At 41.6% G+C, this 16613-nt stretch overlaps 1 protein-coding gene across 1 annotated transcript; it reads right to left on the bottom strand.

Annotated features, from left to right (window-relative positions):
* Window positions 1–7133: 7133 nt before the first annotated feature.
* CHRNB4 (cholinergic receptor, nicotinic, beta 4 (neuronal)) lies at window positions 7134–16197 on the bottom strand. Its single transcript, XM_009864778.1, has 5 exons — window positions 16051–16197; window positions 14228–14272; window positions 13992–14101; window positions 9241–10213; window positions 7134–7274 (listed from the first exon to the last, which is right to left on the bottom strand). Exons 1-5 carry the CDS (start codon window positions 16162–16164, stop codon window positions 7134–7136), a joined length of 1383 nt encoding a protein of 460 aa, XP_009863080.1. The 5' UTR covers window positions 16165–16197.
* Between the last annotated feature and the right edge of the window lie 416 nt (window positions 16198–16613).

Raw genomic sequence — 16613 nt, 5'->3', positions numbered from 1 at the left:
GGACACCACCTCTCGACTAGACCAGGCAAGATGTGTGGGGAGAGGCCAGGCCCTGTGTTAGTGTGCGGTGGCGTGTCTGGCTGACCTTTGCTTAAGCTGGGAGGAGAAAAGCAATGAAAGGCAATGCTATGACACAGTTTTCTCGCATCCCTCCCTGCAAACGGGATCCAAAAATTAGTTTCAGGAGTTAGTGAAGATCTGGAGGGGCAAAAGCACTTTCCCTTCCCAGGCCTGGTCCCCTAAAGTTGCTGCAGCTGCAGAGGTGTGGAGCACAGGAAGGGAAAGGTGTAACCCAACAGACCAGGCCGCTTGTAAGCTGTTGGAGTGCTTCGCTATAGGAGGATTCTCAGGAAATGAGAACTCTGCTTTCTGGCCTGAGTCATGATTGCGTGATCATAGCCATGAAAACAGCATGCTTGGTAAAGTGGAGGGGTAAGAAAAAAGATTAAAAATTGATTAACAATTATATTCAAAGACTTTTTGGCACATTCAGAGAAATGTGCTAATTACCCATTTATTCCTCTAAGTAACTTCTATTTATAATATATTCTTATTTTCCATTTTGCCACTGATAGCTGCTATTCACAGTGCCCTATGACTAACAGAAAGGCTGCAAACTGAAATTCTTAAACAACAAGGTCTTTTTAAACTGTTTTTGGGATGAGGTGTCAGAGCCTGTATTTCACACTACCTTTTTAATCTCAGAGCTAGCTAGGCAATAGCCATCCTGACAGCTGGACACTCTTTAAAAGCCAATGGCCTTTTATTTGTAAGGGACTCTCTCTTAAACTCTCTTCTGGAAAACACATCCTCAAGCACTCCAACTGAAAAACAAACAAAAAAAGGCCTATTTTGTTATTTATGGATGACACTATGAGAATTTGGCCAAGGCACAGAACTGAAGTGTGTGGAACATGAGAGTCCCTTTGAAACACAAACATGAATCTACAGATATTTGCAAGGATGTGTTTATTGTTTGCCAGACAGTTGTTTTTCAGTACAGAAAGAGATGAGAGGCAGAAATATCTGCAGGTGACTGATCTGTAGTGTCTTACAGAGGAGGTGTTACTGACCTTTATACAAGCGCTGCTCTCCATAAGAGGGTCCCCTCATACAGAAATTATATTCAGCTAAAAGCTCTCACCCCCCTTGTTCACTTGGAGGGCAATTTTCTTTTCAGGTTACTCATTCAGGCCAACTAGCTAACTAAGAAATTAACACATTTCTTTAATACTTTTTAACTTCTAGCATTGCCTTTATTATTTATTGATATCTCATATTTCTCAAGTGAAGATTGTTCCTGGAACAAATACTCTCCAATATTTTAGGTAAATAATTTTAAAGCTCGATCTTAATGACTCTTTTATAGTCAATTCTAAATTACCAGTCCTTTTACATGTCACTAGCACTCTAATTAAATCTAGCATCCCCTGTATCTAGAGAAGTTCATTAATGTTTGTGGTTTGTTTTTTTTTTATTTAAATGTTTTGATGCTCTCCATATTTGCAGAGAGAACGTGCACTGTTTGCAGCACATATTTAAATCTGTTTAATATTGCCACTTTCTTGTGGCCCTCTACATTATGTAAACCCACACCTTTACGTGTAGCGTGCTTCCTCTTCTTAATTATAATATGCCTTTGTGTGTCTTGTTTGGCATCTTGAATCAGGACTGCTTAAGTACTTTACAAGGAGAAACTTAAAAAAACCCAACAAACAACAAAAAACAACCTGACAACAAACTATGTAACAAAAAGATCTGTACTAGGATTCTGTACATTTATCTATTTGGAGTGAGCTTCAGCACTTCTTAAAAATAATTTGCACCATCTCCCGTTCGCCTTTTCAAACCTCTCCCCGCCCCTCTTCACGAACAAAGAATAAACAAATTAAGGATCACTCACCTTGAGAGAGAAAGCAGAGAGCAGCAGTTAGAAGGAGAGTGTGCGTGCTCTCCATGGTGTTGCGAGTTGCCGCCTGTCGACAGAGGAGGCTGTTGAAGATGCTCTTAGCTGCCAGGATTGTATGAGTATAGCAAGTGCCGAAAGCTCTGCTCCTCCGATGCGTGAAACGCCTGGAAGCAGCAGGCAGCAGGACCTCGAACACAGTTCTGCGCAGTGAGTTCCCATTAGGTTTGCTGTACTGCCCCCTTTCTAGCTACCCGGGCTGTCAGAACACTGGAAAAAGCAAATAAATTGCAGGCGAAGAGCAGTCTTCTGGGAAGGGTAATAGGCAAGAGTCCTTAGACAGATGCATAAATGAGCCTGGTAATCTGACAATACAAAAGATTTTTCCAGTCAGCTGCTATACAGGATGCTTCTCTGTCAGAAGCTCATGCCAATCTCCTAGGAGAAGTTTAACTGATAAAAATCTTACAACTGAATTGTGCTGAAGTGGATATTGACGTTAGCGATGCCTGATTTAGCAGGGACGTGAGATCATGGCACCTGAATTTCCAGTTGTGTTGTTAATATTGAGGGGTTTTTCCTGCTTGTGTTTCATCTTGCAAGTGCATGTGCTAGGTGCTTGACTGTTTTAAAAGGATGTGATCTTCCCAGGAGTAATTAAAGACATGTACAGCTGTCGACAGGGTCTAAGGCCAGAGTAATACTGTTAGCAGCTGGGATCCAGCAAGAGCCGGGAGTTTGAGCTGGAGATCAAACTTGACCAAGCTCTTGACAATAACTGTATTCAGATTGTTCTTGCTTTCTTGGATTGGAAAGGTGAAATCAGGGAAGGGGAGTAAAAGCCTGGGATCCCAGCTTGATCCCACAAAACCTTGTTTTTCAGGGGGAAGGAGATGGGGAGAAGGGGGACTTGTGTTTGAAGCTCAATCATAAACAGTGTGTGTGGAGGGAGGAGGGTGAAAGAGGAAAAACGTGGGATTCCACCTGACAGGTGCTTCACTCCCTGCCGTTAGGGAAGGATAAAGGATGACCCTGTTTGGCACTGTATTAAGAGGCAGCACTGCGAGAAAGAGCACCAGACCGAGTTCAGCTCAGCTGCTCTGGGCACAGAGCTTGTTTATCCTGTTTGCCAGATCTCTCAGAGCATCAGTCACTCCATCCCCAGACAAATAGCTCTCATGATAATTTCTGTAATTCTATTAGCTTGGAGGAAATAGGCTTTACTGTTCATTTGATTTTATTTTTTTTTCTTATTTTTTTTTCCCTCAGAACTCATCGGCTTGGTCTTTTAGCTTAACCCTTTGTGGATACATTTTTTTTTTGCCTTTCCAAGGGATTGAAACTAGATGTTTTTGCTTTCTACCTTATTGGTTTCTGTGTATAAGGATCACTGTAATTAAGATTTTTGTTTCTTTCTTTTTAGTCCCAACTAGAAATGAGCTAAAGCTTCAAAGATGAGATCATACCCCGTGTTCCCCAAAACCCAGTGCTTAAACGTGAATAGTTTGGAAATATCTGATCTACAGAGGCAGAAAAGAGCCGTTGCATCAAGAAGTACAGGTATTTTAGCTTATCTTGCCTAGTTACTGAAAAGTCGGTGTATGCACAGACATTTTGTTTCTAACATCACATGCTGGAGCTCCTGGGGAAGTCAGCTCAGGTTTGTGTTAGGTTTATTTTTATAGCTAGGGAGAGTGATGTGATAAGAACACGTCACCATGACTGCATTGCAGAACTACATATAAGAATTTGGATAGGGGGAAGTGGATCTACAGAAGAAAATACGCAGTAACGAACTACGTAGCCTTTGCTTTTTAATAAATGTGCCACTTGGAGAGGTGTTTTGCCTTGTTAAGATTCATTAACTCAGATGACGAGGAAAAGAATAGGTTTCCACCTTTGTCTGGGGTATTGCTGCTCCCTCTGTAAAAATCCCATGCTGCTGATCTTTCTAGTTTGCTGTGGCTGCAGAAATAGTCCCACATAAACTCATTTGGATGTGGATGGTACGTGTGTGGTGGTGGCAGCTCTTCTGTGTGTTCTGATGGAAGGCAGGATTGTTCAAAGTTAAAGAGTTTTGTAATGGTAGGGATTGGATAGGGAGCCAACAGAGGGAGGCAAAAACAGTTCTAGTGAAAAATGCATTTTGAATGAGCACTTCTCTTCTTTTATTTTTTCTTTATGAAAAGCACTGCTGCAAAAACCCTGAAAAGTAGAAATGTTGAAAGTTAGTTTGTTTTGATATCATATTCATATTAACCTGCAAGATTGCATTTTTAATGTTTCCTTTTCTCCAGAAATCTTTTTTTTTGAACTTTTGCCAAAAATTCAAAGCAGAAAACCCTGCAATTCTTTGACAGTTTAACCGGGAACAGCTCTGTGTATTACGTAGGTGGAGCCACTGAGGGTTAGGCAAAAATAGCATTTTCCATTTTGAAAGCCCAGTTTTAGGAGGTCAGATTTTCAAAATTTTGGGACTTGGGGTGAAATTTTCCATTCTGAAATATGCTATGGATTGAAATATTTTTGGAAACTTAAAAAAAGAAATACGGTGGTGGCTTGCAAGAATGTAACTAGGGAAGACTATATCGCTTCACTTGTGGTTAAAAAGGGAGTAACGTGGCTAGAGTGTGTGGAAAGTACCAGAGCCTACCGTTTCCTGGATGAGAAGCTCTAGTTCTGCAGGGATCTCCCTGAGGCCAGCGATGTGCCTTTTGAAAGCTTTTTCTGTGTTTGTCAAGTCTGTGGCCTCCATCTGCCTGTGCTCTGTGTTAGCTGCTAGCTGAGCTGCCAAATCCTTTCTAAAACTTTTGTCTGTGCTGGGGATAATTCAGCTGAAGGCTGCAGTTATCAGCCAAGCATTATCAGTCATTGCTGCTCATAAAGATAAGGCTAACTGTGAGCTGGGAGTACTGGAGGCCTCATTTCAGTTGCAGTGAGGGGGAGGATAAGAAGAAGAGGGAGGGAGTGGGCAGAGGAGTAATGATTGCTAGGAGGGTGCTAGGAGAATGGGACGGATCCAAAAGTGCTGTTAGTGCTGGGTGAAAAGAGCGGGGAGAGGAGTCTGCTCTGCCCAGTTCCAGTGTCACTCAGGTGCACAGCGCAGTGCTGGCAGCTGCTCTGGCTTACCTCTGGCTTCCTTGTAAGCAGAAAACGCTGCTCAGCAGCTGGGGCGGTGTGTGCGTGTGTGCTTGTGATGTTCTGTGGCATGTCAGCTCCTGGCATATAACTTAACATGCAGGTGCCTCTCCCTGTGTGGGTGAAGGCACCTCTCTGCTCTTGAGGGGCCGCCTGTGCCCTGTCTCATTTCACAGTTGTTATTTCAGTTGCCTGCAGAGAAATAGCTCTGCTCTCTAGATTTGAGATGGAGAAGAAGTGGGGAAACCAGGTTTGACCCATTTAAGGTTTACACCACCCACCAGTCACCATGGGCAATGTCCAAAACGGTTAGTGTTTGGGGAGATGACCAGGGCATTGCCATTCTCTGGGAGAGGAGGGTGTGGCAGCTTCTACAGTCACAGAGCACACCTGCTTTAATAGGGCTGTCCTGCCCCCACCCTTCACCTTCTTGCCCTGTCTGCAGCGATGGGCACAGGTACAGTGCATAAAGGAAGGGGAATGGAAGGGATGATGACGGTTTTACAACCATTCCGTTCTCTAGCATATGACCTAAGGGAGATGCCACTGCTGCTCTTGTTGCCTCACCCACCCCACTTCTGATACTTTTTCACTGTACCTTTCTTAGGCTGCTGCACACCAGGCCATGCTGCAATGCTCAGGCCCGTGGGAGAGCCCTTCCAGTGCTCAAGAGGGTGGCAGCAGTGCTGGGGAGTCCAACCCATGAGCAGGGAGGAAGTGAACAAAGGAATCTGCAAAGGTCCTGGAGTTGCCATGAAACATTGGAAGGTATCGGTGTAGCTGTTTTGGCATGTCTAAATCTATGTAGTTATCTGTAGCTGCCTGGTAATGGTGATCTAGGTAGAGATGTAACTTAGTTTTGATGAGGGCAAATAGAGCCAAAGCTGTCTTTATCTGCGGCTTGTTGAAGAACACAGGTGTTGGCTAATCTTCCCCTGGGACAGATAAGCCTCAAATCCCCTTCACAAGTAGTAATGGATTTTAACAGTTTGTTCTTCAGTCATTAGTTGTATCTATCAACGGTGGTAAAACTGTTAATGTGTTCTGACAACACTCCAAGGAAATACTGAAATTGGTTTAGCTTGAAAAATGCCAGGAGCTCACTGCTCTTTTGGCAGGTTACAAGCTGCTTGGAACAAAGTGTGGCGAGATTGTCCTGTGACAAGAGTCTGGGGTCTTGATCTGCCCTTTGCCAGAGACTTTAGGACTGTACATGCATTGTGTGCTTTACTAGCTAAATTGTTGAGAATTCTGCTTAAATCCATGTTAAAATCACCCCAGTGAAACGTACAGGTCTGTTTATTCTCAGGTATCTTCTCATTCCAGTTGCCTTTCTCAGTTGTCTTCTCTAGATGCTTACCTGTGCTCTTAGCCTTAGATTCATGAAAGTGTATATGAACTTCAGTTACATGAACTGCTAAAGTTGCAGGAACATTTCAGGACTAAATCTGTATAAAGGAAAAATGTACATTTTATTTATATTTCATCAATGAACAGAGTACATACATGTTTGTTTATCATATATTAATTTGATCTCTGTTGATCAGCTATGGCAAGATGAGGAATCTAATAGTGGTTACTTCAGAAGTATGTCTCTTGCTCAGTTCAGTTTTAAATGTCATACTCAAACAGCCAAACCATAATTCCACCTTTAAAGCTCTTTATAAGTCAGACATAAATAGTTTGGATGCATTTGGAGGAAATAAATGGCATAGGAATACCGTCTTTGTAACAAGGTAATTGCAGCATTCTAAGGAAAGATGTCCTTCCTGAGACGATGAGTATAAAATACTTTTTTAATAACAATCCTTGGGATCCAGGATGACATATTGAAGTGTAAATGCCTTTCTCTGTGATAGAAAAAATGGCCAAGATATCACCAGAAGTACTGAACTCATTGGAAAAAAATAATAGATCTGTTGTTTTGCTTCCCCTCTGTCACAGTAAAGTCAAGTTCTACTTTCCATTTCCCTACTCTAAATCTAACATAAGAGCAACTCAGTTGGCATCTCTGTGGATTTAACAGAGGGGAACGGAGGGTAGAATGAGACCCAACAGCTATGTAAGTATCGACCGTTTTAAATAACAACTAAGGGTTCATGGCAGCAGTGTGATTTTGAAAAAGTGGCTGCAGAAATAATCCAACAGTCCCCAGGACACAAACAAGGACGAATATCCAGAGAAACAGCCTGTCCACTACCATGGCAACATACTTCCAATCTTCAATGACCTGAAAGAAAAAGCCAGTTAAAGATGTTAGCAAGTTGTCCTATTATTTTGCTCTTCCTCTTGCTAATGCTGAGGTTTTGTTTACGAAAATAAAAGGAAACAAATCTCAAGGTTCAGAGGATAAGCTGACTTTATGTTTGGGAAGGAATTTTTGTCTCACAAGATGGTGAAGAAAAGAACACTGTAAATATTTCCTAGCCGTCTTGGATGCATCAGGTACTGAGCGTGGCTGCCTGGTCAAAGCCAGTCAGGAAGGACCCACAGTATAATCCAATTAAAGAATTTTTTTTTCTTTAGTTGTAGTTTACAGCAGTCATCTTAATGAGGAGCTTAAATGCGTATTAATACTGTTGCTTGTATTAAAATGTGGTTTTGCCTTGCATATATTGTCTGTGAAAGTGAGGAGCTTAGATTCTGTTCTCAAACTGAAGTGACTATCAGGCTGTTATTGTAAAGAGCGAATATGTTAGTCTTCACTTGCGTCTCAGGAATGGTTGGGTTTTTGTCTTTCACTGATTCTAGTTACACGTGGGACATTCTCACCTCAGTGACTTTACCATGCTTGTTAATTATCTCATGTCTTATATTAGAACATTACATATTTTTCCTTCCACCGCTGCTAGTGGGAATTGTGTGCTTCTGAAATCAGCCTATAGTAAATGAGAGGTTGTTAGCAGACTGGGATAATGAAGGAAGAAAGCAGAGATTAAAATTTTAAACCTAGAAAAGTGATATGTGGTATCAGAGGACCCTGTGTGAAAAGCACTCAATTAATTTATAACATATAAAATAGCCTTGAAAATTGTTCTTGAACAAATGGAAGCTTTGTAGACCTGTTAGTGTGCAACACGTTTTTTTCAAAAATTAAGCTGCTTCCAAGCAACTTTTTTTTCCTGCTCTATGGAGTCTGCTTCTGTTCAATCAGTTCCGAAGTTTACAAGCTTATGTCTAATGTTAATAGCTGATCTTCTTTATTTATAGTGACAGTAATTTCAGTTAATAGAAAACATGAACCACTGAGCATCATGCTCCTCAAGAGACTTCTGCAAGATCAGAAATTAGACTTTATTTAATCTGCTTGGCTGAGGGAGGGAGAGCATGACAGGAATAGAGAACCTAGAGCCTGGTGGGGGTCTGGGTCGGAGAGAGGACACTAGTAGGTACAAGGATGATTTTTCCTAATCATGGGTACTTGTCTAAGCAAAACTCTGAACCATTTGAGTTTTTCCAAGCATTATTTGCGGTGTATTTTTATCAGCTTTGGTGTGCTAGCTAGTAGCACATGAGTAGGGGAAGTGAATAGAGCAGCAGCATCACTGCCTAAATGCATCCTGGATAAAGTACTTCTTACAGCCGATAACAAGCCTGATTTAATTCAAATGAAGGAAATGTCAGCTCTGCTGGCATTAGGATTTTGATTCTACCCATGGTATTTGCCATATACAGTTAGACAACTTTACCCGCAGAGGGTGTTTTCAAATGGAATTTACTAAATCCTCCTTCTGTGTCCATTTAGGTAAGGAAATGCTTGAGCTGCAGGTAGCCTGTTTCTGGTTAACGTTGCCTGGCCATGGGTTGAGTGACAGTCTTACTGAATACAGTGGGGAAAAACATTGTTTTTCTGACCTGGAACTGAAAATTACTTTCGTCCTCTGACAAACACTACTTGAATGTGACAACACAGCTTTTTCAAGTGTATTTCTTGACTTAGTGTGCAGTCAACATTCTCTCTGTGTAGAAATAACCATATTACTTTCTAGGAGAGTATCGGCATTTACCAAGTTGCTATGCATTGAGTTCTTTTAATGGCAAAAACTATTTCCTCTTATCTCACTATAGCTAGAATCTCTCCAAAAACTTTAGGATAGGTAGGGAGTTCAAATATGCTTTCTGAAAACAAGCATGTTTCAGAGGAGGATGTGAGATGAAGTTTTGAAAGACAGGGATCATTTCTCATTTTTACTTACACTCTGGTCATCATCATCACTTTTCATGTGTTCTGCTATAAAACTGACTCCATCAATTGCTTCTTGGACTTCAGGAGAAAATTTCGTGCCTGTTCTTAATCTAAAATCTCGATGACTGCTGACATTGTCAATAGTCTCAGTGATTTTCATATCATACTTTTTGGCAGGAGCTGTATTCAAAAAGTAGGTAGAGTTCTTGTAGAAGTCAGCTGGCTCCATACGAGGATTCTCTGCTTTTGTCTTTTTGCAGTTGCACAGCTTTTGCCGTGGAGAATTATTTTCTGGACGCTTCATGAACAGATAGGCTGGGAGTCTTTCAAGGAAAACCAGCTTTACCCAAGGGGGCATAGTGTGAGTACTTGGAGATCTGTGGTGGACATTGAGTACACAGACGCTGGTAACTATTGAGAAGGTCACTAGTACCATTGTAAACATGAGATACTTCCCAATCAGTGGAACATCTAGAGATGTTGGAGGGACAATTTTGGAGATCAGCAGCAAGAACACAGTCAAGGCAAGCAACACAGATATGCATAAAGTCATTTTTTCACCACAGTCTGAAGGCAAGTAGAACACCAGGATGGCTAAGGATGTAATTAGCACACAGGGAATGATAAGATTGATAGTATAAAAAAGAGGTTTCCGTTTAATAATGAAGTCATATGTCACATCGACATAATTGGGGTCCAGAGGATTTACAGTCCTTCTTCCTGGGAGGGCTACAATGTCCCACTCTCCGCTTGGTGTAAAGTCATCCATGCTTGCCATGGAAGTTTTAAGCACCATATCAATTTCTGTATGATCGTATGTCCAAGACCGGAACTTTAACGTGCAGTTTTGTTGATCAAACGGGAAATGCTTAACTTCAATCTTGCAGGCACTCTTGTAAATGGCTGGTGGCAACCAGCGAATGCTTCCGTTGTTCTTTACAATTGCATTTGTGTATAGCGAAACTTCATATGTACCATCCGCACTAATGAAACAAGAGGAAAGAAAAAGAAAAGAAGGTGAAACATAAAGAAGAAAAACCGTTCAGAACAGAAGAGCTCTGACATTCTTGCTCTTGTGTGGCCTCAGTTGTTTCTCGAATCAAAGTTTAGTAATATTTTGATTTTGAAATCTATGTTGTAGGGAGATATAACTTGACAGGGAGATTAATATATGCGTTGCTCCCAGTCAGAGAATTGATGTTTGGTCCAGTATTTACAAATATTATTTTATAAAATTATTTTAAAATAATAAATATGTATCTCTATTTCATCCAGAGAACTCAAAATATTTTGTAAATGTTTAAGTAATTAAGGCCTACTACATCTCTGAGGGCTGGGTAAAAAAGAGATCAACCGGCACAAAAATGGAGGTATCTTTGATGTGGAACACAGCCACTGCTAAAAGCACACAGCATCACTCCTAAATGACTTGGACGAGGAAATAAGGATGAGTAGTATTAGTTAGAAATGGAGAGAGGGTGTAGGCAGAGGAAATGTGATTATATGGCTTATAATTTATTGCGTCATTCCAGTCAATGTTTACATATTACAAACCATAACAGGCAAGCCACAGTGTTCTTAGTGCCCACAAATAATCTTGGCTTTGTACCTCCGCCAGCTGCTGAGCTTCCACCGGGACAGTCTTCTATGTTATGATGGGCGTTTTAATTTAGAGAGAAGATCATGATCAGTCAGTAGCTGCTATCTTCTCCCTCCCAGTGTTTCTGGACAAACAACTTAAGATACTATGAAGTAACCTGAGATAAAATATGAAGCAACCTGAGATAAAATATGAAGCGGCCAATTGCTGATTAATATTGAAATTTAGTGTTTCTGAGTGTATTCACTGCATGTTCTCAAGTGTGCTGTGCAACACGTTTCAAACTCAGCCAGCTGGGCTACCAAAGGTAAGTGTAATGGAAGAAACAAAAATTAATGACTGTCTTCCTTGACAGATGAGGAAACTCAAAAGTGTGTTCCTATGTTGATCAATTGCTTTTATTGAAACCTGGGTTGGCCACTTTGTTAGGCTGCCAAGTCTGGGCTGCAAACATCCCACATACTTCTGGTTGAGAAACAGATATTTATGTGCTCGGAACCAAAAGACAGTATGTTGTCTGCGAAGATGTAAGACCAAGCTCGCTGCAAGTGTAAATGAATGAAGTTCAACCGATGTCATGTTTTCATCTGGGATAGAGTTAACTTTCTTCCTGGTAGCTGGTGTAGTGCTGGTCACTGCTCAGGCATCAGTCAGGGGTGATGAGCCATTGCATGGTGCCTTACGTGTCTTTTCTTGGGCTTTAGTTCTCTCTCTTTTTGTTGTATTCCTTTTAATTACAATTATTATCGTTATATTTTATTATTGTTGGTTTATTTTAATTTTGTTTAGTTTTTTAGCTATTCTTATCTCAACCCATGAATTTTATTTTTTTTCCCCACAATTCTCCTCCCTGTCCTGCTGGGAGGAAGGAGAGCAAGTGGCTTCATGGTGCTTAGTTGCTGGCTGGGATTACACCCTGACAACTGACTATGATTAGGTAGTGCCCTCTTTAGTGGAAATGTGCTCTTTAAGTGTTAACAAAAGAAGTCTAATGAATCGCTTGTTGACAAGACATTAGGGAAAATACAGCTATTTCAGTGCTAAGATTTTGGGGGTTCTTCCTAAGCAGGGAAATGCTACAAGTATTAGAAGCTTGGCACATTTGTAGCTGTTCTCCACGTGAGTTAAATTTGGCTCTGGAAAGGCCTCCTGTTGCCTGGTTATGAGCTGAGACTCTTGCAGCGAATTGGTGTAGGCCGTGAAACAAGGAGATGCAGAAGTGAGTGGCTACAGCACACAGGGGTCAGTAGTTCATTGCCAACGAAATTGCTGTGTGTCAGTAACTAAATTGCGTCTTATCTCTCAGGTCTGTATCTCCCTGCTGTAGAGTCACCCTTACGCCACACTGCTGGGTAGACTGCTGGGCCGAGCACAGGCCAGTGGTTCTTTGCGCTGCCCCGGGCTGAGCTGTGGGGCAGGGGCTGGGCTGCTGGTGCTGTGCCACTGCTCTCTGCAGGCCTGTGGAAAGAGCGCTGGGGCATGGAGGTGATTCCTTAGCACCTTCTGGAACTGACTGGTGCCTATGAAACGCTGCTTCATCTAAACTTTTAATTGGAAGGTTTCTACTAATGTAAAATCCCACGTGGTCAGGCTAAAAGCTTGTTCCCTTACATTTAAGAAGCCATTTAAAACTCTTTCTTTCCATTATTACAATCCATTAAATGGTATCATTTGGGGAGTAAGGAAGAAAGAAGCAGATGGTGGGGACACAATTTACCAGAACAAGATTTGACCAGGCAGAGTACATCCTAATCCACTGGCTGAATTATTTTGTGACTAATACAATAGTTTTAACTATTTCTCAAATCTGATTTCCGGAGACTTAACTCAGTTTATATATAAACTTCCTAGATTTCCCATCTGTATATGTTCATAAACAGTCATGTGTTCATAAATTCATCAGTTTTCAAGGTATCATGAAAGTATAAGTTTTGATTTATTTTTTTCCCAGAAACTTGCTATCATCCACCTCAAGACTCTTCTAGAGACTTTAAAACAAAACAGAGCAAAACAATATTGACAATTAGCTGCTTGTTTGAAAGAACCAAATTATAGTCCAGCACCAAGCTAGTCCTTTTCTCAGTACTGTAAAGCAATAGGGCAAGATGTTGACAGATATGTTACGTATGCTTATACTTGATTTTTTTATTCCTTTGTGAAAATAGAACATAATTTGTTTTTTTGTAAATGAATGAATATTAACTTATGGAGTTCTCATACGTATGAACTTGGTAACAGATTTATGTCTTGAGTCTGTGATGGAAGGGAGGATGAGGGGGGAAGAAGAATCACAGAATGCTATGAGTTGGAAGGGACCCTGAAAGATCATCTAGTCCAGCCCCCCTGCCAGAGCAGGGTCACCTACAGCAGGTCACACAGGAACGCGTCCAGGCGGCGGTTGAATGTCTCCAGAGAGGGAGACTCCACACCCTCCCTGGGCAGCCTGTGCCAGGGCTCTGTCACCCTCACAGGGAAAAAGTTTTTTCTAATGTTTTCGTGGAACCTCCAATGTTCCAGCTTGTGTCTGTTTCCCCTTGTACTGTCATTAGACATCACTGAAAAGAGCCTGGCTCTGTCCTCCTGACACTCACCCTTTCCAAATTTATAAACATGAATGAGGTCAGCCCTCAGCCTCCTGCAAATTAAAGTGACCCAGCTCCTTCAGCCTTTCCTCATAAGGGAGATGTTCCACTCCCTTCATCATCTCTGTGGCCTTGTGCTGGACTCTCTCAAGCCGTTCCCTGTCCCAAAGAAGTAGTAGACAAAAGTGTAGCTCAGAACCTAAGATGTCCAATAGAATTCCAGATGTCTTATCTTCTTGCAAACATGATCAGTTGTACTTAAAGTTCATACTTTCCACATAGTCTAGTTTGATACAGATTTGTGTCTCGGCTGTGAGCGTTGTCACAGATCCTTTGGTGTTGTAACAGCTCACACTGCCAACATACTCCAGGTCTGCTGGAATGTTTTCAACCAAAGCGCTGATTTTACTAAAATTATCTTTGGGGCCAGTACCCCAGTCAGATACACTTGATGTTGGCTAAACATTACAAAATTCTGGTTTAGAATTTTATCAGACCTACATCATTGGTTCTGATGCTTGTTTCTTGATACATGGTGGAAATTTCATTCATTGCATAAACTACGGAATTTTTACTTACTTATTGTAAAGCACAATGTCTGGCAACCAGATGTGTTTTGCAGGTATTCTCAGCTTGTTTATTCCTTCATAGTCAGAGGGCTTCCAAGCCAAACGATAATCAATCCACTCCTAAGAGAAGAATTGTACAGTAGTGATGGGAGTATCCAGACCAGCACTAACAAAACAATTAAGGTGATGGAATGAAATCAGACACATTTGTGGTTTCCAAGAGCATGCCCCTGTGGGTTTGGTTACCTGGTTCACCCAGACATTTGTAGTCATGATCTGCTCCCGTTCATTCTGCAGGGAAAAAGAGAGGGAATAGTTCTGCTCTAAAACATTTCATTTGATTGCAGTAATAAGATTTATTCCATGGGCTTTTGGGCCCATTTCCAGCTGTGGAGCACGATCTATTGTGCACATCATGTAGTGTATCTCAAGACAGGCACTGGTAAGATGGCCAGTCTTGTGCACATACTGCTAGTAAGTAGTAACCCCACAAGTGTAGTGCTCCAAGTGGCTTTTAACAAGAACAGTTGTGACTGGAGTGAGCGTGGCTACTTGGGAAGAATTACCACCACACTGCTGAGCTGATTTGTGCCCCCCTTCCCCCCACTTCTCTCTGAATTTGGTTTGAGACAGAAGGTATATTTGACTGGCAGGAAGACCTAGATTAATTTGTATGAGTTTCATATAAGGTTTCCCATGTAACTTCTAGCTGGCAGGCTCTCTGGGCAGCAGTCCAGAAGAGAGCCTCTCTGCAGCAGGTCTGTGTGGCTGGGGCTCTACTCAACGACAAGGTAGGAGATCAAAGACTCAGGAGGATTTCTGCAAGAAAACAAGTTAATTCTTCCATTCTGAAGGTGTTTATAAGCCTATAAGAAGCCTAGTTTTACTTTCTGCTTAAAAAGTGAGGATATAGAGGGATAGGGACTGGGTTGTGCCATACTTGATCCTTGCACATTCATCAATTCTGTTTGGATTGTTGATCGCTAGGGCCGGTGGGAGCAAGACACTTTGCTTTTTGTGCCCAGAATCTGTGGTCTGGGTGGGCACCGTGCTGGTGGTGGCAGTGCACTGTGTGAAGAGGCATGTCTGTGTCCAGGTGGAATTTTCCAGGATGGAAGGAGCCCTTGTCCCAGAGTCATCTAGTGTACATGACAGTGTATCTTGTATAAATCAGCCTGCGCATTTGTATAAAAGCTCATCTGTTTGTACAGTTCCCTTATGCTCCATCAGTGCCTCTCTTTTCTTCTTGAATTTCAGGATATAAATTATATAAAGCCTCTTAAAGTTTACAGCAGTCCAGTCACTGGCCCATACACAAATTCTGTCAAGGAGGGCACTCATCTGTATCCTCTTTTCCATCCAGGGAGAGAGCAGCACAGTTGAAAGCCCTGATTCAGGAAATTATTCCCCCTTAAGTGCTGGATCTTGTTCCAACTGCAGTTAATTCTAAACCTCTCTTGGCATTGAGGTGTGTATTTGCACCTTGGAAGTACTGTTAAACACATGCTAACCTTGTGGGTGAAAATATCTTTTAGGCATATTGAAGTAATTTTTCTTAAATATGAGGAGTTGCTTGTGTGAAAATTGTTTTAACCACGTTAAGCTATTCTGCCAGGACTAGTGTGTCTTTTTCTTTACAACATTTCGCTGTTCTTTGCTGATAGGCCATGGGATTTTGAGCTGACTTTGTAGCTTGTTTTCAGGTGACTCAACTCCATTTCTTTGGTGCAGGCAGCAGAACGTGGTTTAGCATTGTGTACACAGTCCAGGATAGATCCTGATCTGCTGTAACTTCCTGTAGCTGTCCCGAAATTTGATTTCTTGATCAATAGAATTCTATTGGATGAAAGTCTGGCTACAATCCTTTATTGCTTAGGCATACATTGATTTCCCTGTTGTAGCTGCGTTCTGGAGTATAACACCAGTAAATCTCATGTACAGGCCCTGCCTACTAAGTACTATTATGTGAACTAGAAAGTAACAGGAACATAGTAATGCCAATATGACTTCTACTTAGACTGTTGTGCAGGTAGTAAAGAATTAAAAGGTATGGCCTAATTTGAACTTACCACGCTGATGAGCTGTGCCAGGGAAACATGCAGTTCTATAGATACCAACTGGGATGAGTTGACAGCTGGTCGAATTAACTTATTGTACCTGTCAGGACTCAGTAGGTGGTTCATTAGCTTTTCTTCAGCATCTGCTGCAGTGCTTCCTGTAAAACATTGCGTAACAAGATTAGAGAAGGGAGACCAAGAGACGTGATGTAGGGATCACCGAATTTCTAGACATCAAATCATCTTCAGGAAATAATGAGGGCTTTTGATTTTCTAAAGACTAGGCTTGTGTGAACAGAAGGATATGGTGCTTGCACCAATATCTGTTCTGCTGAAGTCGTCTTTCACAGGACATAGATCAAAGCAGATAAATCAAAACTCTTGGAGCTTTTTCACAGTAAAATGTGAAGATCAAATTGATAAGATACTTTTGGGAGTACATTTGGAAGTAGAGCTGGATTCAAACTACCATTTTAGCAACAGAAGAAGAATGTTTCAGCAGTCCAGATTGAGGGAGTGACTTCCCAGCATTGCAGGAGACAGAGTTGCTGGCATGTGTACAGATTGGAAAACTG

Source organism: Apaloderma vittatum, unplaced genomic scaffold, assembly GCF_000703405.1.
Source record: "Apaloderma vittatum isolate BGI_N311 unplaced genomic scaffold, ASM70340v1 scaffold43732, whole genome shotgun sequence".
NCBI lineage: Eukaryota > Metazoa > Chordata > Aves > Trogoniformes > Trogonidae > Apaloderma > Apaloderma vittatum.
The sequence above is the reverse complement of the archived record's forward strand: the minus strand, read 5'-3'. Positions and strand labels throughout refer to the sequence as shown.

What these genes read in the sequence shown, in the direction of transcription:
- CHRNB4 (XM_009864778.1), bottom strand. Translation starts at nt 16,164, where the DNA reads ATGAACCACCTACTGAGTCCTGACAGGTACAATAAGTTAATTCGACCA. An exon ending in TGGCACAGCTCATCAGCGTG is followed by an intron (nt 14,273 to 16,050) that starts GTAAGTTCAAAT and finishes TTTTCCCTGCAG; the next exon opens with AATGAACGGGAGCAGATCAT. An exon ending in GACATTGTGCTTTACAATAA is followed by an intron (nt 10,214 to 13,991) that starts GTAAGTAAAAAT and finishes TTGTTTCATTAG; the next exon opens with TGCGGATGGTACATATGAAG.